The 22,652-nt window shown below is 43.3% G+C and overlaps 1 protein-coding gene across 1 annotated transcript in view; it reads left to right on the top strand.

The window, feature by feature from the left end:
- THBS4 (thrombospondin 4) overlaps nucleotides 1-22,652 on the top strand; it is a 50,062-nt gene that overhangs the window by 17,820 nt on the left and 9,590 nt on the right. Inside the window, exons 4-14 of the mRNA XM_060007000.1 lie at nucleotides 2,887-2,995; nucleotides 3,379-3,461; nucleotides 3,798-3,849; nucleotides 4,070-4,275; nucleotides 5,903-6,040; nucleotides 7,669-7,737; nucleotides 15,450-15,602; nucleotides 18,643-18,747; nucleotides 19,663-19,770; nucleotides 20,077-20,236; nucleotides 21,547-21,665. Of these exons, the coding sequence (XP_059862983.1) occupies nucleotides 2,887-2,995; nucleotides 3,379-3,461; nucleotides 3,798-3,849; nucleotides 4,070-4,275; nucleotides 5,903-6,040; nucleotides 7,669-7,737; nucleotides 15,450-15,602; nucleotides 18,643-18,747; nucleotides 19,663-19,770; nucleotides 20,077-20,236; nucleotides 21,547-21,665 (1,302 nt within the window). The remainder of the gene's footprint in view (nucleotides 1-2,886; nucleotides 2,996-3,378; nucleotides 3,462-3,797; nucleotides 3,850-4,069; nucleotides 4,276-5,902; nucleotides 6,041-7,668; nucleotides 7,738-15,449; nucleotides 15,603-18,642; nucleotides 18,748-19,662; nucleotides 19,771-20,076; nucleotides 20,237-21,546; nucleotides 21,666-22,652) is intronic.

Below are 22,652 nucleotides of genomic sequence, written 5' to 3'. Positions count from 1 at the left end.
ATTGCCAACTTAATTCCATGAGGCCTTACAAATCACATCACTTCTGTCTTCTGTTTTATGCCCTGTTGATGGTATTTTTTTCCATCATATCATTGCACCTACTCTAGAAATTGCCACATATGCTTCTCTTAGAATTTTGCGCTAGGGGGACTTCCCTGGTGGCACAGTGGTTAAGAATCTGCCTGCCAATGCAGGAGACATGGGTTCGAGCCCTGGCCCGGGAAGATCCCATGTGCCACAACTACTGAGCCCACGTGCCACAACCACTGAAGCCCGTGCTCCTAGAGCCCGTGCTCCACAACAAGAGAAGCCACCACAATGAAAAGCCCATGCACCACAATGAAGAGTAGGCCCTGCTCGCCGCAACTAGAGAAAAGCCCGCGTGCAGCAATGAAGACCCAATGCAGCCAAAAATAAATATAAAAAAAAATAAATTTATTTAAAAAAAAAGAATTTTGTGCTAGGAAATACTTTGTTTCCTATAAATAACTAGTAGTATTCTTTGTCTTTTCCAATTATACTATAACTGCTCATCGTTCCAGAATTTCATCTGATACGGAAGTCAATCCCAAAATCAGTAACTACGTTCATCCACTGTGGCCCTTGTTTTATATATTGCAATCACTATTTTCCACTTCTATTTCATTATTATATGCTTTAACTAAACTATATGTGCTCTTACCAAGTTATTCTGAGCCCTTTGTGTAAAGAAGCAGGGTGTAAACAGTAATTTCCATTGTAACTAGGAATGCTGAGGAGTTTTAGATAATAATGTAAAAACTATGAATCAGGTACTAGAATTTGTGCTTGAAACATAGGAAGCATTTTCAAGCAGAAGTTTCAAGAAAGCTAAAATCCAAGTGTAGAGAGAGGGAGAAAGAGTTGTATATATATTTAGTGTAGATTTATAGAGAGAGAAAAAAATTAATGGAGAGATATGCCAAACTTTATTTCTGAATCCCCAGAGTAGCCCAAATAGTCAGAATGACAGTCAGAAATTGTGTCACTGACATTTCAGAAATTAGTCTCCACCAAATAAGTCCATATCTAAAAATCAGAAACAGATGGAATTTTTTGGAATTTTGTCCAAAAGTTTTACCTCCTTAGACTATCAACAAGGACCACAGTGCTCTGTCTTCATAGTACCTTCTCAGTCAGTCAGTCAGTCAATTAGTCAGTCAGTAGGCACATTCTAGGCATTAGGCCAAACAGTCATGGCTCTGCCTCCATAGAGCTTATGGTCTGATTCCACAAAATACCTATTATGTAGCACGTGTTGCATACATCTTAACTTAGCTAAATGAAAAAGCAGAGTCCCTCTGAACATCCTTAGCATGCTCATTTCTAAAATAAGAATGATGACTTTATGTTGCCACAGTTAACATAAACATTTTCTATCATACATATATAAAATAATGAGTACAGTAAAAGCTACAAAATTAAGGGGTGAGAAAATTGACTATGACTAACAATGAATGATGGATATAAACCAATAGTGTGAAAATATATGAAAATATACATCACAGAATATACAGTTTAATATCACTGATTATTAAAGAAATGTAAATCAAAACCACAATGAGGTATCGCCTCACACCGGTCAGAATGGCCATCATCAAAAGGTCTACAAATAATAAATGCTGAAGTGGGTGTGGAGAAAAGGGAGCTCTCTTGTACTGTTGGTGGGAATGTAAATTTGGTACAGCCACTATGGAGAACAGTATGGAGGTTCCTTAAAAAACTAAAAATAGAACTACCCTATGACCCAGCAATCCCACTACTGGACATATACCCTGAGAAAACCATAATTCAAAAAGACACATGCACCCCAGTATTTATTGCAGCACTATTTACAATAGCCAGGTCATGGAAGCAACCTAAATATCCATCAACAGAGGAACGGATAAAGAATATGTGGTACGTATATACAATGGAATATAACTCAGCCATAAAAAGGAATGAAACTGGGTCATTTGTAGAGACCTGGATGGACCTAGAGAGTGTCATACAGAGTGAAGTAAGTCAGAAAGAGAAAAACAAATATCGTATATTAACATATATATGTGGAATCTAGAAAAATGGTACAGATGAACCTGTTTGCAAGGCAGAAATAGACACAGATGTAGAGAAAAAATGTATGGACACCAAGAGGGGAAAGGCGGGGTGGGATGAATTGGGAGATAGGGATTGACATATATACACTAATATGTATAAAATAGATAACTAATGAGAACCTGCAGTATAGCACAAGGAACTCTACTCAGTGCTCTGTGGTGACCTAAATGGGAAGGAAATCCAAAAAAAGAGGGTGTATATGTATACGTATAGCTGATTCACTTCGCTGTACAGCAGAAACTAACACAACATTGTAAATCAACTATACCCCAATAAAAAAGAAAGAAAAAGAATATACACACACAAAAAGAATATACGGTTTATTCATCTTCATAATCCAGGGAAACCAGAGACTTTGCTAAAACCTGGATCCAAGGCACCCTAAGAACAATAGTGTTTCAAATTGGGGTCAATGTCTTATTCATTACAGTCTAAACTCCATAAACAGACAACTCTTAAGAGGTTCCTGCCACAAAAGAGCTTGTTTACCATGAAGGAAAACTGCCTTTTCTCTTCTCCTAGTCACCTTCATGAGCTCTCAGACCATGCTGGACTCCAGCACTCTCCTAAGCTACTGGTTTCTTCCATATTTGCTTCAGTCAAAAGGATAGGGCTGGCAGCTTCAGGAAAAAATGCAAACCCACAAAATTATGGAAAGTGTCAGAGTCCAAGTATTCAGGCCTACTGTGTTATGAAAATTGTGTGCGTCTGCAAGCTCACTGGCTTTTGAATGACATCAGCAATGTATGGTATGAATCCGATTTCTTCCAGGACTCCTTGGAAGAGCTGAAGTTGGCGGTGAGAGGCTCGCTGTTCCAGGTGGCCAGCCTGCAAGACTGCTTCCTGCAGCAGAGCGAGCCGCTGGCTACCACAAGCACAGGTGTGGGCTCTTGGGCAGTTTGCACACCTCCATCAACACAAACCCCCAGGCCCCCGGCTGGACTGGGTCCCATCCCAGAAAGGTGGGCTGTCGGCAGAGCAGCCCTACGGGAGCATGTACCTACAGAGATGAGGCTCTTGTGCCAAGTCCAGGGCAAGGAATGTTTTCATTGCACTTTTATTAGTATAATTCATAGGAATTTGGTGTAACCAGCCCAGTGGCATCATTATGTTTTAGATGAATTAAATGAGTTTGACCCTAAACTAAATTCCTGTATCTTAGGTTCTTTGTCTTGATGGTCTCTGGGAAATCATTTGTTTTTGAGTCACTGTAGAAATAGCTGTCACTGACTGAACGCGCCTTATCTTCTGCTGTTCCTACAGGAGACTTCAATCGGCAGTTCTTGGGGCAGATGTCACAACTAAACCAGCTACTGGGAGAGGTGAAGGATCTTCTGAGACAGCAGGTAACAAGTAGGACATACCATCAGAGAAGGCCCAGTCTTATCAGAGAAGCTGTGTGTTGGAGTTAATGGATCTGCAGGCCTGCAGAGGCAGGGAGGGGACCTGGAGCCTGAGCCCAAGTGGCCCCGTGCAGCCCGCTGCCCTGGGGCTCTGAAAATGGGGGACCAGCCTGTGATAAACACACCAGGGCCCCATGCAGAGTGGGAACTACCAAGAGCTCCTTTAACACTCCTTTAAGTACTGCTTAATAGTTTGCTACTCATGGATTCTTTCACTCCTGGATTATACATCAGGAACTCCTTTTCCATCTTTTTTTTTCTCCCTTCCCATTTCTAAAGGTCAAGGAAACATCATTTTTGCGAAACACCATAGCTGAATGCCAGGCTTGCGGTAAGTGCTTTTCTAGTAACTGGTGCATTCTGAGTTGGACCAGCAAATGCCAGCTGATGATGGGCCTGGGTGGGTGAGGCTCCACTGGCGCTGGTTTCTGGAGGTTTGGCACAGAGGCAGAGGGAAGGGAAAAGAAGTTCACTGCGAAACTAAACTTGATTCTGTATCAGCTCTGTTTTCTCGGTGGTTTATAAGCCTGTGGATGATGGTTTTCCTCTAGGTCCTCTCAGCTTTCAGTCTCCAACCCCCTCCAACACCGTGGTGCCCCCCGTGCTCCCAGCATCCCTGATACCCCCAGTGCGCCGGTGCGATTCCAACCCGTGTTTCCGTGGCGTCCGATGTACCAACACCAGAGATGGCTTTCATTGTGGGCCCTGCCCTGAGGGCTACACAGGAAATGGGATCACCTGTTCTGACGTTGATGAGGTAAAAGTTCAACTAGATAGGATGGGGCTCCCTCAGTATCTTGTACATCCGACAGCTTATGGAAAAAGAAGCCATGTTGATGACTAAGGGATGACTTGGGTTGTCCTCCAGGCTACATAAAAAGTACTCCCTCAGGGGCTTCCCTGGTGGCGCAGTGGTTGAGAGCCCGCCTGCTGATGCAGGGGACACGGGTTCGTGCCCCGGTCTGGGAAGATCCCACATGCCGTGGAGCAGCTGGGCCCGTGAGCCATGGCCGCTGAGCCTGCGCGTCTGGAGCCTGTGCTCCGCAGCGGGAGAGACCACAACAGTGAGAGGCCCGCATACCAAAAAAAAAAAAAAAGTACTCCCTCAGGAATTCTTAGAGATCTGTGATGGTGGGAAGGAGGAGGCATGACACGCAGTTGTGGCCGTGATCATTGCGTCTCCCCTCCATGGTTCCCACTCTTCCAGTTTGTGTTACTACAATGCTGAGATTTCAGCCTTCAACTCTAACATTGATTCTTTCTCTTAAGCAGTCTCTGTGACAATTGTGATTTTTCCACACATTTGCAAACATGGGAGGGGAAAGATCTGGGTAAGAGTATATTTCAGGGGTTGCAACTGATTGCTTCAGGCTTCCTAAAACAGAGGAGCAGACAGGAATCTCAAACCAATAAGACCTTTTGAAGAGGCCCCATTATCTGTGAGTAACCAAAAGTGCCCAGAGATGGAGCCAGAAGGACATACAGCAAATACGGGCTGTTTGGCCAGCTGGCAAAGCCCTGAAGGACCATCGTTAGCCAGTCACTGGTCCAGTCCCAAAACAGTGTTCGCAGTGGGTAGCAAGGCTGCCCCCATGTGCCTTTGGCCAGAGGAAGGCTGGAAGGAGCTTTCACACACATGCATCCTGCAGGCTTGTGGTAGCTGATGACCTCCCCAGGTAGTAAGCAATTAAGATGGTCTTTAGTCATCCCTCCACTGGAAGAACATCTGCACATGTTTCACAGAACTGCATCTGGTTTTTATCTGTGAGCTGGAATTTTCCTCCTTTTGAAAGGGCAGGAAGTGGTCATGTTTTTTACATTAGTTGAACTGGTTAAAAACGAAACAAAACAAAATCAGAATGAACCTCCTAGACTGTGAGAGCCTAGGAACAGTCATGGACTTGGTAGGGCACAAAGGCAGGCACAGACCCTGATGAATCACATCTTACTCAAGAAACAACAACTGCCCTGGTTTTGTCTTCTCAAGGTCTTTTTCTTTGAGTAGTTGGTTCCTTTGGACTCAACTAATAGCTAGCTGACAAGGGGTCCAGGAGCACTGTCCTCTCACAGAGGTTTTAAAACTCCAAGTTAGAATATCAGGGAATTTGCGCTGGGAGGTAGACTGGTTAACATTAAGGACTCTTTCCACTTGGCTGTGCGTGATTCTGTAATATAGCAAAAGCCCACTACAAGGAAACCTCCAGACCATGTGGGTCAGGGATTCTGTGAGTAACTATGAAATTGGAAGCCTTTATTGCCTTTGATCATGTCGAGCACCAAAAAATGATAGTTAAATGAATCCCCAAGTCTGCACAAATAGATGAATGGAAGTTTGAGGGTGTTTTCTCCATGCGGCTAAAGAGTGAATTTTTCTTTCTCTCTAGTGCAAATACCATCCCTGCTACCCAGGCGTGCGCTGTGTGAACTTGGCTCCTGGCTTCAGATGTGACACCTGCCCGGTGGGCTTCACAGGGTCCACGGTGCAGGGTGTTGGGATCAATTTTGCCAAGACAAACAAGCAGGTGTGCTGAAGTTGTGGCCTTTTAATCTCTAATTACCAACAGAAAACCTTTGGTTGGTTCCCACCTCTTTCCATATAACCCTTTACCTCCCGGAGCGGCCAAGGGTGTGCAGAATGTCCTCATGCACTGCGGGCACATTAGGAAGTTTTCCAACTCATTTCATCAAGGCTAGTGAGGAGGAAGCTAGTCAGCTGGGATAATCGAGTAGCACTAGGAAAGCAGTGAAGGGGGTAATCCTGGATATGTGACATGTTTCAGCCTTATTTTGTTGGTAGCCTTTTGAACATTTTGTCCCACCAAATAACTTAAGAACTGGGGAAACAAATAAAAGCTTTGAAAAATTAGGTCACTTTCATAGAGTCATTGTTGCTGATCAGAAGCTGTTTTAGAGATGAGAGGATTTCAAGAGTAGAAATAATCCCCTGAGGAAACCTGCCTTTCTTCTTATATAAGCCGTAAATTGCTGTAGAGCACTCAAGCACTTTGTGACAGTCTCCGTTTATTTCCAAATGTTCTACTATATCCTGACCATTATTTAACTGACTGACCGTGAAATTCTTTTTGATGTTTTCAGCCCCTAAAAATGGTTGGTCTATAAATATATTTTACTACCTTACGGAAATTATTAGCTTTAAAGAAGGGCAGAGGTTCATTATTTCCTAGCAGCCTATCAAAGGATTCTAGAGGGCATCATTTTTTAGACTAGAAAAAGGAGCCAAGCGCGACACACACGAATGACAAGCCATTGGAGTAATGACCTAAGTTTTTCTTCCTCTTCTCTAAAGACAGAATCGCCAAGACTAAGCTAAGGAAAATAGACAAAAAGAAACAGAAGGTGCTTTATGTAAGCTAGGAAGGAGCCCTTCCAGTGGATTTCCAGAATATGGCAGAATGAACTCAGGTCAAAGGGAACCAACTTGCTGAAATTAAACAACAAATTTTAATGCATGACCAATATCAAAAGAAATAAGAGGAAATGTGCAGGTTCGAGAAACAAAGAGGGAACTCAGAGTCAGAGCTGTGGGTGGAAACTGATGTCACAGCAGCTCATGGGAGGTGGGAGATGGTTTTAGGTCCTCCAAGTGGGAAACTGGGGTTCAAGCACTGTGTGGGTATAGCAGATGTAGTCTTGAACCTTTAGAAAGACCTAATACCCCTGAAGAAAGCCAGAAGCCTTAGAGAGCTACCCTACTTATTACAAGGAGGTGAGAAAACTTTCTTAGGCCCCAAAAGTCAACAGGAAGCTTGATGTCAGCTTTGGGACATGGTTGACAGAAATGACAGTTGCCCACAACAAATCAAAGCTCCAAACTTGTAAGACACATAGTCATGAGCTCCAAACCTATGTTACACATAGAATGCAGAAACAGGAGCCCCAAAATTGACATCAAAACCAGCCCTAGAGCAGTAAAATCCCCAGGACCCTGGCTAATATCACTTTGTGAAGAGACTCCAAAACTCAGGGCAAGTGGGACACCCTCAAGCAAAAGCAGGGCCACTAAGGATATACTCTGATCGCCAGCCTACCTGAAATTGCACGTCCTCGCTTCACACAAAGATGTCAAAACAAAGCAAAATGTATTTGTCTTTCTACTTAAACAGTGTCCCTTTAAACTTCTCTGCACTAGGTCTGCACTGACATGGATGAGTGTCGAAGTGGAGCGTGTGTTCTCAATTCTATCTGTGTTAACACTTTGGTGAGTATTTTTCATGGCTCTTGTTATTGAAGACTAGTTATTAAAACAAGTATGTGTACGTAAATCATAACCCCAAAACACATGGAGAACATATGGGCATAATATATTTGACTTGCAAGTGAGGATAAAATTTGTGCTGAAAAACAGTTTTTAATGTAAGAGTAATTTATAAGTAATTTTCTATATAAGAATGATTTTATATGGGAATTCCCTTGTGGTCCAGTGGTTAGGACTCTGCGCTGTCACTGACGAGGGCTGGGGTTCAATCCCTGGTCGGGGAACTAAGATCCCGCAAGCTGTGTGGCATAGCCAAAAAAATTAATAATAATAATAATTTTATAAATGCCAAATTTGTTCTTTATCTTCTCTCAAAGTTGCAGTGTTGGACTTTGGGGTTTTTTTCTTTTTTTTTTATACAGCAGTTCTCATTAGTCATCACTTTTATACACATCAGTGTATACATGTCAATCCCAATCTCCCAATTCATCACACCACCACCACCCCCTGCCATGGCTTTCCCCCCTTGGTGTCCATATGTTTCTTCTCTACATCGGTGTCTCTATTTCTGCCCTGCAAACCAGTTCATCTGAACCATTTTTCTAGGTTCCACATACATGCGTTAATATACGATATTTGTGTTTATCTTTCTGACTTACTTCACTCTGTATGACAGTCTGCAGGTCCATCCACGTCTCAAACAAATGACCCAATTTCGTTCCTTTCTATGGCTGAGTAATATTCCATTGTATATGTGTGCCACATCTTTATCCATTCGTCTGTCAATGGGCATTTAGGTTGTTTCCATGACCTGGCTATTGTAAACAGTGCTGCTATGAACATTGGGGTGCATGTGTCTTTTGGAATTATGGTTTTCTCTGGGTATATGCCCAGTAGTGGGATTGCTGTATCCCACTAAAAACTAAAAAATTCTATTTTTAGTTTTTTAAGGAACCTCCATACTGTTCTCCATAGCGGCTGTATCAATTTACATTCCCACCAACAGTGCAAGAGGGTTCCCTTTTCTCCACACCCTCTCCAGCATTTGTTGTTTGTAAATTTTCTGATGATGCCCATTCTAACTGGTGTGAGATGATACCTCATTGTAGTTTTGATTTGCATTTCTTTAATAATTAGTGATGTTGAGCAGCTTCTCATGTGCTTCTTGGCCATCTGTATGTCTTCTTTGGAGAAATGTCTATTTAGGTCTTCTTTCCATTTTTGGATTGGGTTGTTTGTTTTTTTCATATTGAGCTGCATGAGCTGTTTATATATTTTGGAGATTAATCCTTTGTCCGTTGATTCGTTTGCAAATATTTTCTCTCATTCTGAGGGTTGTCTTTTCGTCTTGTTTATGGTTTCCTTTGCTGTGCAAAAGCTTTTAAGTTTCATTAGTTCCCATTTGTTTATTTTTGTTTTTATTTCCATTACTCTAGGAGGTGGATCAAAAAAGATCTTGCTGTGATTTATGTCAAAGAGTGTTCTTCCTATGTTTTCCTCTAAGAGTTTTATAGTGTCCAGTCTTACATTTAAATCTCTAATCCATTTTGAGTTTATTTTTGTGTATGGTGTTGGGGAGTGTTCTAATGTCATTCTTTTACATGTAGCTGTCCAGTTTTCCCAGCAGCACTTACTGAAGAGACTCTCTTTTCTCCATTGTATATCCTTGCCTCCTTTGTCATAGATCAGTTGACCATAGGTGCGTGCCTTTATCTCTGGACTTTCTATCTTGTTCCATTGATCTATGTTTCTGTTATTGTGCCAGTACCATATTGTCTTGATTACTGTAGCTTTTTAGTATACACTGAAGTCAGGGAGTCTGATTCCTCCAGCTCTGTTTTTTTCCCTCAAGACTGCTTTGGCTATTTGGGGTCTTTTTTGTCTCCATACAAATTTTAAGATTTTTTGTTCTAGTTCTGTAAAAAAGACCATTGGTAATTTGATAGGAATTGCATTGAATCTGTAGATTGCTTTGGATAGTATAGTCATTTTCACAATATTGATTCTTCCACTCCAAGAACATGGTGTATCCATCTGTTGGTTTCTTCTTTAATTTCTTTCATCAGTGTCTTATAGTTTTCTGCATACACGTGTTTTGTCTCCCTAGGTAGGTTTATTCCTAGGTATTTTATTCTTTTTGTTGCAATGATAAATGGGACTGTTTCCTTAATTTCTCTTTCAGATTTTTCATCATTAGTGTATAAGATTGCAAGAGATTTCTGTGCATTAATTTTGTATCTGGCAACTTTACCAAATTCATTGATTAGCTCTAGTAGTTTTCTGGTGGCATCTTTAGGATTCTCTATGTATAGTATCATGTCATCTGCAGACAGTGACAGTTTTACTTCTTCTTTTCCAATTTGGATTCCTTTTATTTCTTTTTCTTCTCTGATTGCTGTGGCTAGGACTTCCAAAACTATGTTGAATAATAGTGGCAAGAGTGGACATCCTTGTCTTTTTCCTGATCTTAGAGGAAGTGCTTTCAGTTTTTCCACTATTGAGAATGATGTTTGCTGTGGGTTTGTCATATGTGGCCTTTATTATGTTGAGGTAGGTTCCCTCTATGCCCACTTTCTGGAGAGTTTTTATCATAAATGGGTGTTGAATTTTGTCATAAGCTTTTTCTGCATCTATTGAGATGATCATATGGTTTTTATTCTTCAGTTTGTTAATATGCTGTATCACATTGATTGATTTGCGTATATTGAAGAATCCTTGCATCCCTGGGATAAATCCCACTTGGTCATGGGGTATGATCCTTTTAATGTGTTGTTGGATTCTGTTTGCTAGTATTTTGTTGAAGATTTTTGCATCCATATTCATTAGTGATATTGGTCTGTAATTTTCTTTTTTTGTAGTATCTTTGTCTGGTTTTGACATGTCTAGTTTTGTGTGATGGTGGCCTCACAGAATGAGTTTGGGAGTGTTCCTTCCTCTGCAATTTTTTGGAAGAGTTTGAGAAGGATGGGTTTAGCTCTTCTCTAAATGTTTGATAGAATTCACCTGTGAAGCCATCTGGTCCTGGACCTTTGTTTGTTGGAAGATTTTTAATCACAGTTTCAATTTCATTGCTTGTGATTGGTCAATTCATATTTTCTGTTTCTTCCTGGTTCAGTCTTGGAAGGTTATACCTTTCTACGAATGTGTCCATTTCTTCCAGATTGTCCATTTTATTGGCATACAGTTGCTTGTAGTAGTCTCTTAGGATGCTTTGTGTTTCTGCGGTGTCTGTTGTAACTCTTCTTTTTCATTTCTAATTTTATTGACTTGAGTCCTCTCCCTCTTTTTCTTGATGAGTCTGGCTAATGGTTTATCAATTTTGTTTATCTTCTCAAAGAACCAGCTTTTAGTTTTATTAATCTTTGCTATCATTTCCTTCATTTTCATTTATTTCTGATCTGATCTTTATGATTTCTTTCCTTCTGCTAACTTTGGGTTTTGTTTGTTCTTCTTTCTCTAGTTCCTTTAGGTGTAAGGTTAGATTGTTTATTTGAGATTTTTCTTGTTTCTTGAGGTAGGCTTGTATAGCCATAAACTTCCCTCTTAGAACTGCTTTTGCTGCATCCCATAGGTTTTGGATCGTCGTGTTTTCATTGTCATTTGTCTCTAGGTGTTTTTTGATTTCCTCTTTGATTTCTTCAGTGATCTCTTGGTTATTTAGTAACATATTGTTTAGCCTCCATGTTTTTGTGGTTTTTACATTTTTTCCCCTGTAATGATTTCTAATCTCATAACGTGTGGTCAGAAAAGATGCTTGATATGATTTCAATTTTCTTAAGTTTACTGAGGCTTGATTTGTGACCCAAGATGTGATCTATCCTGGAGAATGTTCCATGCGCACTTGAGAAGAAAGTGTAATCTGCTGTTTTGGGATGGAATGTCCTATAAATACCAATTAAATCTATCTGGTCTATTGTGTCATTTAAAGCTTGTGTTTCCTTATTTATTTTCATTTTGGATGATCTGTCCATTGGTGTAAGTGAGGTGTTAACGTCCCACTATTATTGTGTTACTGTCGATTTCTTCTTTTATAGCTGTTAGCAGTTGCCTTATGTATTGAGGTGCTCCTATGCTGGGTGCATGTATATTTATAATTGTTATATCTTCTTCTTGGATTGATCACCTGATCATTATGTAGTGTCCTTCCTTGTCTCTTGTAACATTGTTTATTTTAAAGTCTATTTTATCTGATATGAGTATTGCTACTCCAGCTTTCTTTTGATTTCCATTTGCATGGAATATCTTTTTCCATGCCCTCACTTTCAGTCTGAAGGTGTCCCTAGGTCTGAAGTCGGTCTCTTGTAGACAGCATATAGATGGGTCTTGTTTTTGTATCCGTTCGGAAAGCCTGTGTCTTTTGGTTGGAGCGTTTAATCCATTCACGTTTAGGGTAGTTATCAATATATATGTTCCTATGACCATTTTCTTAATTGTTTTGGGTTTGTTTTTGTAGGTCCTTTTCTTCTTTTGTGTTTCCCACTTAGAGAAGTTCCTTTAGCATTTGTTGTAGAGCTGGTTTGGTGGCACTCAATTCTCTTAGCTTTTGCTTGTCTGTAAAGCTTTTGATTTCTCCATCGAATCTGAATGAGATCCTTGCTGGGTAGAGTAATCTTGGTTGTAGGTTCTTCCCTTTCATCACTTTAAGTATATCATGCCACTCCCTTCTGGCTTGTAGAGTTTCTGCTGAGAAATCAGCTGTTAACCTTATGGGAGTTCCCTTGTGTGTTATTTGTTGTTTTTCTCTTGCTGCTTTTAATAATTTTTCTTTGTCTTTAATTTTTGCCAATTTGATTACTATATGTCTCGGTGTGTTTCTCCTTGGGTTTATCCTGTATTGGACTCTCTGCGCTTCCTGGACTTGGGTGGCTATTTCCTTTCCCATGTTAGGGAAGTTTTCGACTATAATCTCTTCAAATATTTTCTCTGGTCCTTTCTCTCTCTCTTCTCCTTCTGGGACCCCTATAACGCGAATGTTGTTGCATTTAATGTTGTCCCAGAGGTCTCTTCAACCTCCCAGAAGTTGTCTTCATTTCTTTTCATTCTTTTTTCTTTCTTCTGTTCCGCAGCAGTGAATTCCACCATTCTGTCTTACAGGTCACTTGTCTGTTCTTCTGCCTCGGTTACTCTGCTATTGATTCCTTCTAGTGTAGTTTTCATTTTAGTTATTGTATTGTTCATCTCTGTTTGTTTGTTCTTTAATTCTTCTAGGTCTTTGTTAAACATTTCTTGCATCTTCTCGATCTTTGCCTCCATTCTTTTCACGAGGTCCTGGATCATCTTCACTATCGTTACTCTGAATTCTTTTTCTGGAAGGTTGCCTATCTCCACTTCATTTAGTTGTTTTTCTGGGGTTTTATCTTGTTCCTTTATCTGGTACATAGCCCTCTGCCTTTTCATCTTGTCTATCTTTCTGTGAATGTGGTTTTTGTTCCACAAGCTGCAGGATTGTAGTTCTTCTTGCTTCTGCTGTCTGCCCTCTGGTGGATGAGGCTATCTCAGAGGCTTATGCAAGTTTCCTGATCAGTGTTGGGCTTTTGAATTAATGTTTATTGAATAAAATATTATCATTCTAGTATTTTTTAAATAGGAAGAGCTTTTTAGTTTGTATTAATAGTTCAGTATTCCAAAATATGCATTTTACTCGTGACAACACAATTCCCAAATGGTATTCATTATTTTCATAGGACTTCTCGAAAGTCATTTGTATTTAATTAAAATGCCTAACGCTTAGTGGGTTGAATTTTTTTTTTTAACATCTTTATTGGGGTATAATTGCTTTACAATGGTGTGTTAGTTTCTGCTTTATAACAAAGTGAATCAGTTATACATATACATATGTTCCCATATCTCTTCCCTCTTGCGTCTCCCTCCCTCCCACCCTCCCTATCCCACCCCTCCAGGCGGTCACAAAGCACCGAGCTGATCTCCCTGTGCTATGTGGCTGCTTCCCACTAGCTATCTACCTTACGTTTTGTAGTGTATATATGTCCATGCCTCTCTCTCGCTTTGTCACAGCTCACCCTTCCCCCTCCCCATATCCTCAAGTCTGTTCTCTAGTAGGTTTGTGTCTTTATTCCTGTCTTAACCCTAGGTTCTTCATGACATTTTTTTTTCTTAAATTCCATATATATGTGTTAGCATATGGTATTTGTCTTTCTCTTTCTGACTTACTTCACTCTGTATGACAGACTCTAGGTCTATCCACCTCATTACAAATAGCTCAATTTCGTTTCTTTTTATGGCTGAATAATATTCCATTTGGGTTGAAATTTTAACTAATCAGATTTGGCTTTTATTCCTGAAAGTTCCTGTTGACTCTTTCCAAGGTGATAGGTGTAGCACAGTAGACTGTCAATGAAGGAACTATTGGCTCCAGGTATGACTGCTTCTCATTTACTGTATGTTCCTGGGAAAGGTTTTTAATCTCTAGGTTCCTAGCTTCCTTATATGTCAAAGCATTTTATAAATATCAAGTCACTTATTTTAATCCTCACAACAAACCTGTCAATAGGCACTATTATTATCCCCATTTTACAGTTGAAGAAACTGAGGCACAGGAAAGTTAAATAATTAGGCGAAGGCCACACACCTCATAAGACATCGAGTCTGGCTGCAGAGCCCTGTTCTATCCACAATGCTGCCTAGGAATATACTGGGACTTATTAGCTTTTTAGCTTCTTAGCTTTTTACCAGGACAAAGCTAGTCTGCGGAAATGGATTTGGGAGACACTGACATGAAGGTAATAACTAAAGTCACTCAGGGAGAGGAAAAGTAGACAGTGGAACTGTCTACAAAATAGAACTCTAGAAAACCTCAAAAATGAAGGAGTAGGCAAAGGAAAAAGAGCAGAGAAACAAAGAAAAGGAAAGAACTGACCAAAGGGAGTCTTCCAATGAGGCTGACAGATCAAGAAAGATCATTGGAGAGAATTCCCTGGCGGTCCAGTGGTTAGGATTCTCCCAGGGCCTGAGTTCAATCCCTGGTTGGGGAACTAAGATCCCACAAGCCCTGCAGTGTGGGCAAAATAAAATAATAATACTTGGAAAGCATCTTTTGGATTCAGTGAGTCAGGGGTTGTGAGTGACCAAAATCATTGAATTGTGTAGTTTATGTGGATGTCTTTCATGATATGTAAAGTCTATCTCAGTAAAAAAGAAAAAAAAAGAAGTCAAGTTTGTCCCGGAAGCGCCACCGCAATGGAGCTGACAGCTCACTTGCCAGGTTTCTTTCACAGCACCCCACCTCATCAAGAATTCTCAGCGCAAGGCCGACGACATTTCTCTGTTCCTTTGTCACTTGATTGTTAAAAAAAAAAAAAAAGCCAAATGAACATTAAAAACAATTTTCTCATTTGCTTTTTTACCAAACTGTGTTCTTTGTCCCCAGAGTAAATTTTCTCACTCCACCTCCCAGGACTTCACTGGAGTTTTCAGCCCTTTCCTCCTTGCCCTCCACAGTGGAGCCGGCAAGTCAAAGTGGCTCACTGGCCAGCCTTCTCCCTTCGATTGTGTTCCTTCATGTCTCCGTGGCCTGCTGTGGCTTCCAGTCTGGTAGTGTCTCCCCCAATACTCACACAGTGTTAGAAGACATACACATAAGCAGAGGCAGGCATGGGGCTCACTTCATCCTGGCATCATCGAGTACATGTAAAAATAGACACAAGCTGCTCACAGGTCTGAGGCCCTGGCTCACCGTCTTGCTCTGCTCCTTACAGGGATCTTATCGCTGTGGGCCTTGTAAACCAGGGTACATTGGTGATCAGACGAGGGGATGCAAAATGGAAAGAAACTGCAGGAATCCAGAACTGAACCCTTGCAGCGTGAACGCACAGTGCATTGAAGAGAGGCAGGGGGATGTGACATGCGTGGTAAGTTGTTTGCTACTTTCTTTATCATTTTCCCCCTTCCCATTTGAAACACCATGCCTCTCCGGTTTCTACTTGCTTCAGGGTAAAAGTACTCAAGAATGAAAACAATTCCATCAAAGTAAACAAAGGATGTAGTAATAACAGAGTCAGCTGAGTTTGTGGGGAGCAATCTGAGGTCCCCCTGACCATCAGCCACCCTCTTTCTCTCCCTCTTGGCCGTGGGTCGGCACCATCCCCTTGGGCACCTCGGTGGTGGAGCCCCAGCTCCCAGCCACCCCCTCTGGAAGGCCCAAGAAGTGAACAGCCGGAGCGGAAGGAGCCTCCTTCCCTCCCTTCCGACTGCTGCCCTTCCTTACTGTCCTCACCCTGAGGGCATCCAGTTTCAAAATCTGGCCTCATACTCCAGGAGGTGAGCCACAGCGGAGGGCTGGTGGGCTGCTCTTATAAACCCTGGGAGGAAACCTCCCATCTTCCGCAGCACCCTCTGTTCTCTGTGCCCACCTCGGCCGGGTTCAGGAGTAGCTCAGTGGGTGCTCACTTCCCTTCCCATGCGGTTCCCCACCCGGGAGCCGGCCTGGGGAGGAGGAGGGAGGTGGGTAGAGGGCAGGGCAGTTGCAGCCTTGCAAGGATCTCCCACCAGGCAGGTGTGTAGTGGGCCCTTGGCGAGGAATGAGGTTCATGCCTGCCATCCATCCTGCCCTGGAGTCCTGGGGGATACTAGGCGCTGCTCAATCAGCCGTCTTCAGCCACTCACCTCCCCAGGGAGCCAGGCCCTTTAGAGTTGGGGGCTCATAGGTTCATGGCGATCACCCTGAGCGGCAGGATGGATCCTGGGAGACTTTTTCTCTCTTCTTTATACCTCAAACTCAGACTCCCTTACCTTCAGGTTCTCAGAATTTTCTACAATGGGCATATCACTTTCAAATAGGAAAAATGAGAAGAATCAAAACTAAGTTAGAGAAATAACTGTAATGGCACCAGCTCTCTCCATCAACACAGATAATTTGTAACAAGATACTGATGAAGGAATGGGCTGGGTTCAAGGGGTTCCTCTAATTCCTGTTGATGGGGCATGTTTATTCCCATTGAGAGGCAAGCGTGTATCTATGTTTAAATCCTCATTTTCTGTGAACAAATTAACGATTCCCCTGGGATGGTGGGTGAGGAGGCTCTTCATGTGTTTTGTGTTTTTTTCCCTTAATGTGTTTTTGAATTTGTGGTGAGGCACAATGACAGATGGTAAAGGATTAATACACTTGGTGTGACTACTAAAATAATTTAATCTGCCAGAAAATGGCTCATTAAAAACAACCTTGTTCCTAGAGGAAATCTTTTCTTCATTAAAATGAGTCAAGGACCATACCCCACGGCTGAGCTCTGCAGGCCCTCTGAAGGCCCTGCTGAAGCAATTGAACAGAAATAGGGGTAGTTACGGGGAGGGGTGTCTTTGGATTCTGCCTTCTACATCTCTGGTTGCAGAAGCGGGGTGCACACGATTAAGAACAGCCAGCCTGCAGCTTAGGAAGTCACTGGTCTTAAATCACGTTATTTTGATTAATGAGGGCAGGAAATTTAACATTTACTCATGTAAAGTTTCTTTTTCCTTGGCCCTGTTCCCCCGGCTCTTACCTGCCCCTGCCTTGCTGGTTCCCTGTCATTTTCCAGGCCCCCTTGTCTCCTGTTCCTTCTGCAGTTCTGCCTGCCCCTCCTCGGGCACCTATCCTGCTCCTGAGCTGAGCTCCCAGGTACCACCTCATACCCAGGACACCTCTTACTGAAGGATTTCCTTTCTCTTGGGTTTATCATTCATCCTTTAGCCAGGCCAACTATATGGAATATCAGAGGGAGAACTCAAAGTGCTTGTTAACCAAATACATGTGGCAGAAAACATTGAACTGGGACAGTCTTGAGTTCAAGTCCCAGCTCTGAGACCTTGGGCAAGGGACTTAGCCACTCTGAGCTGAGTCGACTCTTTTGTAAAATGGGATAGTGATGACCTTGCAGCATCATTGTAAGGACTGGAGATAATGCTTATAGAGTCCGGTATAGAATAACTGTTATTTTAATGCCTCTTCTGCTGACAAGGAAGGCTTGCTCTCAGCAGCTGGTGGTGGCACGGAACTTGGGTAGACTTTTCCAGAAACGTAGAGAACATGCAGACCCAGCACTACCCCTGTGGGAATCTTCACCTGTTAAAAGATATGAGTGGAGGTAAAGCACTTTGGAAGGTTCCTGCTGTGGTGGACATTGATCTAGAAGACCATTAGGTTCAGAGACACGACTGTGGCTCCAGAATGCTAAGGAAGGTGCCACAGCGGCCGCTCCACCCTTGTGTGCATTCATTTCCATTGGGAGAAGAAACTGGATAATCACATGGAGAACATTTTGACAATAATTCAAAAGTACAAATACCCTTTGAACCAAGAATTTCATGCTAAGAAGCCAGTACATGTGCAGAATGATAAACGTCCTCAAATTCTTTGTGGCAGCATTGTTTGCGACAGAAAAAGGTTTTAACGACTTGACACCGACCAGTAGGGGACTGGTTGAATTCATTGAGGTGCATGCATTCCACTTTATGTATGTTATCTCTGTGCCCATTAGAAAGGAAGACACTAATCTACGTGTGGTAATATGAAAAGAGCTCTAAGATATAATGTTAATTTTTTAAAAATTCAAGGTACAGAGCAGTGTTTATATGTGTGCTACCAATTGTGCTGAACGACAAAAAGAGAAAAAGAACGTATGTGTGTTTGCTGATCTCTCCCCAGCATGTCTCTGAAAGTATTCATGAGAGCAGATTGCCTTGATTCCTGAGCCAAGGTGCAAGAGCAGGAAGGAGTTTTCACTCTCCCTTTGTACTTTTTGAATTTTGAAGCAGTAGACTATTCAAAACACAGTTTAATAGTTTTAAAATCCTGCGAACAAAGCTTTCTGGCCCTCCCTCTGGGGATGCACACACAGGAGCAGAGGCCCCTGTCGGACCCTGGCCTCCCACCAGGCTCAGCTCCTGGACTCCTGATGGGTTTTTCCTTCACAGTGTGGGGTTGGCTGGGCTGGTGACGGCTACATCTGCGGAAAGGACGTGGACATTGACAGCTACCCTGACGAAGAATTGCTGTGCTCTGCCAGCAACTGCAAAAAGGTAAGGGGGTCGAGCAGGAGAAAAAAACACGCACACGCACGTGCACGCGCACTCACTCTGTGGCTTTCCAAAGCCACATCTTATATGGGGCAGAGGTTCTGTGGCTTCCATTTAAAATTGTATTTTTGAAGTAGCTGCATCTCAAATGTAGCAAAACAGCCATCAACAATAAAGCCAGACAGGTAGGGACTTCCCTGGTGGCACAGTGGTTAAGAATCCGCCTGCCAGTGCAGGCGGGGACACAGGTTCGAGCCCTAGTCTGGGAAGATCCCGCATGCCGTGGAGCAACTAAGCCCGTGCACCACAACTACTGAGCCTGCACTCTAGAGCCCGTGAGCCACAACTGCTGAGCCCACGTGCCACAACTACTGAAGCCCGTGAGCCCGTGTGCCTAGAGCCCTACTCCGCAACAAAGAGTAGCCCCCGCTCACCACAACTAGAGAAAGCACGCAGCAATGAAGACCCAACACAGCCAAAAATAAATAAATTTATTTTTTAAAAAAAAGCCAGACAGGTACAGGCAGAAATAGTTTTTGACTTAAGACAGATGGAGATGGGGATGGGGGAAATGGGGAGAAGTTGATGAAAGGGTGCAAACTTTCTGCCATGAGGTGAATAAGATCTGAGGATCTAATGTATAACATGGTGACTATAGTTGATAACACTGTACTGTATAGTTGAAATTTGCTAAGAGTGTAGAACTTAAATGTTCTCAGCAAAAAACATGGGGAGATAAACATGTGAGGTGATGCATATGTTAATTAACTCAATGGGGGAATCCCTTCACAATATCAACGTATATCAAATCGTCACATTATACACTTTAAATGTCTTGCAATTTTGTCAGTTATACCTCAATAAAGCTGAAAAAATACAAATGTAGATGTGTCTCTGAGCTGTGTTTCTCCAACTTAGGACAACTGCAAGTATGTGCCAAATTCCGGCCAAGAGGATGCAGACGGAGATGGCCTTGGAGATGCTTGTGACGAGGATGCTGATGGAGATGGGATCCTGAATGAGCAGGTAAGTACCTGCTTTGCTGGGAGGGCCTATGAATTGCCACGTACCAGGGATGGTGGAAGAAAGGCCGTGAAGTCAACTATTTATATTAATCATCCCGATTGTCTGTTTCCATGCCTGCGTTCCCATGACACTGCAGTTTTTTATTCTAAGATTATGAAATGTTTATAAAACTGATGAACTTGGGCCTCCTGAGTTGCGACATCTCATGCCGGTCGGGGGAAGGTTGGCTGGCATCCACCGCAGGACCAGGCACACAGTGGGGATTCAGTAAAAGTCAGAGTTAATGTCGGTCTTTTGATCCTTTAGGACAACTGTGTCCTGACTCACAATGTGGACCAGAGGAACAGTGACAAAGATATGTTTGGGGATGCCTGTGATAACTGCCGGAATGTCCTAAATAATGACCAGAAGGACACGGACGGGGATGGAAAAGGAGATGCCTGTGATGACGACATGGATGGAGATGGTGGGTGTGTCTTGCTTAGTCTTTTACTTGGGACTCATTTGTCCTTTTTCCCCTTGTTCTCTCTTAGGAGCAGGAATAGAATGACTGACTCTGAGGGCCTTTCCATTCCAGGGGGTTCCACATGGCCTGTGCCTGGTGGCCCCAAGGCCCACTTGTTTCTGTGGAAGAAGAACCCTGGTGTTCTGGGAACTCTATATCATTGCCAGAAACTTTGTAGGAATCCCTTCGAGCAGTGTCTTGTCAGGGACGTGACTCTGTAGGGCATCTGTCTTCCCAGACTGCAGCTTTCCTCCCTCCCCACCATCCTTCTCATGCATAAGGGTCCTGGAAGTGGAGGATTGAGGTAGAGGGGCTGAGCAGGGTCATGGGCTGCAGCCCTGGGTCAGGCTCCTCCTGCAGAGACTCGGGCATTTCCCAGGAGCCTGGGAAGAGCCGTCAGGCAGGGCGGCTGCATCACCCAGCTCCAGGGGCCACTGAAGGGGCCTCGTATTGTGGTCTGTGTGAATAGCACCTCTGGAGCACAACTCTGGAGCCTCACAGGCCGTGAGGGAGGACGTTTGTTCCTGTATAGCTTCCGTAACATATAGGTGACTATCATCAAAGTATAGGCTGGATCCGATAGTTTCTGAAAAACACATCACAACACAGGACTTTGAAGGAATTTCCTTTTAGAAATACACTACACCCACCACTAACCAACACACACCCGACACTCCAGACTATTCCCATGTCTCTAAAACACGATCCCACCTTCTATAAGCCTGACGGATGGTAAACCCGCTCAGCGAAACAAACAAAAAACGCACCGAGTTGTAGCATTTGCCAGTTTCCATTATGTAAATACCACTCCCACCATCACTGGTTCCAAGGTACCAAGAGGAGATGACATGATTGAACGGGAAGCTGGGGAGAAATGGGTATGACTGGCCTGACTCCAGCACACCACTGCCTGAGCCCCGGGGCCCTCGTCATAGCTCACACACCCGTGAGGTCCTCCCTCTCCAGGGTCGGCCCACCTAGCCCTCATGACCCCCTCATCTGGTTGCAGTGATAGCCCTTGATATCTTCAACAAATTCTAACTCAGTGGATAAATGCCTCAGGTCATTCTTCTTTTAAGGCTCCCAGAATCCATCCTTTGACATTACCTCCAGGTAACTGCTGGAAAAGGTATGGCTCTCTGAGGATGGCCCAGGCAGACATTACCTACTGTGTGCCATGTGCTGGCCTGATCTCTACAGCACCTGGAAGTCTGTGCTCCAGACCTTTCTGTGATGTTCACCTGACTCAGAGAAGCATTCCTTTCTCATAGGAATAAAAAACATCCTGGACAACTGCCAGAAAGTTCCCAACCGTGATCAACAGGACAAAGATGGTGATGGCGTGGGGGATGCCTGTGACAGCTGTCCTGATGTCAGCAACCCTAACCAGGTTAGTAGGATCCAGGGCCATCCAAACTCTAGGCTGAACTGCCCAATGCAGAGACTCACGTAAGACACGTGTCTGGAAGAGCCCAGCCGAGCCCGCCAGCCCAGTTCTTTGCTGTTGCCTTATACCTAACAGCAGAGGTGGTGAAATTGTATACTTAAGCCTGGAGGTGATGGGAGATCTGAGGCCTTCGGGACTAATCTCACAGGCTGTGAAGTCCCTGTGAGGTTAGGAATAGTTGTTTTGGGGGTTTCTTAAAATTTATCTGGCTGCGCCGGGTCTTAGTTGCAGCACGTGGGCTCTTCGTTGCTGTGTGCGGGATCTTTAGTTCCGGCATGCAGGATCTAGTTCCCTGACCAGGGATCGAACCCGGGCTCCCTGCATTGGGAGCACACAGTCTTAACTGCTGGACCACCGGGGAAGTCCCAGTAATAGTTTAATGATGCCCAAAACAAGTTGTTTTTTTTTTTTGGCTGAAAGGAAAATGCAATGTGGAAATTAACCATGGGGAGCCTCATGTCCCTTTCATCCCCAAATCCCAACAACAGCCTATGTATGGACATTTCAGGTTGGGATCAGTCAGCGATGTGCTGTTTGCCTTCTCTCTCCTCCTTCCTGTCTGGATAATTGGATATGATGTGTCACTTATTTTTAAAGCCCTGAGAGAGGGGCGTCATTATTGCCCTCTGACTCACTCCCATGCTGGCTCAATTCCAAAATGCAGAAGCAAAGCAAAATCTGTTTGCCTTGTCCCCGTGCCTGTGGCTGGCTCCCTTCCGACCCGTGCCTGAGTGCCACGTCTCCACCTGCCACCATGCTGCCCCAGCGCCCTTCTCCAATCAGCTCATCTGGTGTGTAGGCAGCCCATCCTTGGAGCTTGATATTTTGGAAGGCTTTTTTGAAAATTCAGCATTGTGCCTACACCAATATGGTGTTGTCCTTTTGCAGTTTGCACCACCCCAATTCCAGAGGAATAATTCCTGAGATCCA

This window comes from Delphinus delphis, chromosome 3, assembly GCF_949987515.2.
Source record: "Delphinus delphis chromosome 3, mDelDel1.2, whole genome shotgun sequence".
In the NCBI taxonomy this organism is placed as follows: Eukaryota; Metazoa; Chordata; class Mammalia; order Artiodactyla; family Delphinidae; genus Delphinus; species Delphinus delphis.
This window is presented reverse-complemented; position numbering and strand designations above follow the sequence as displayed.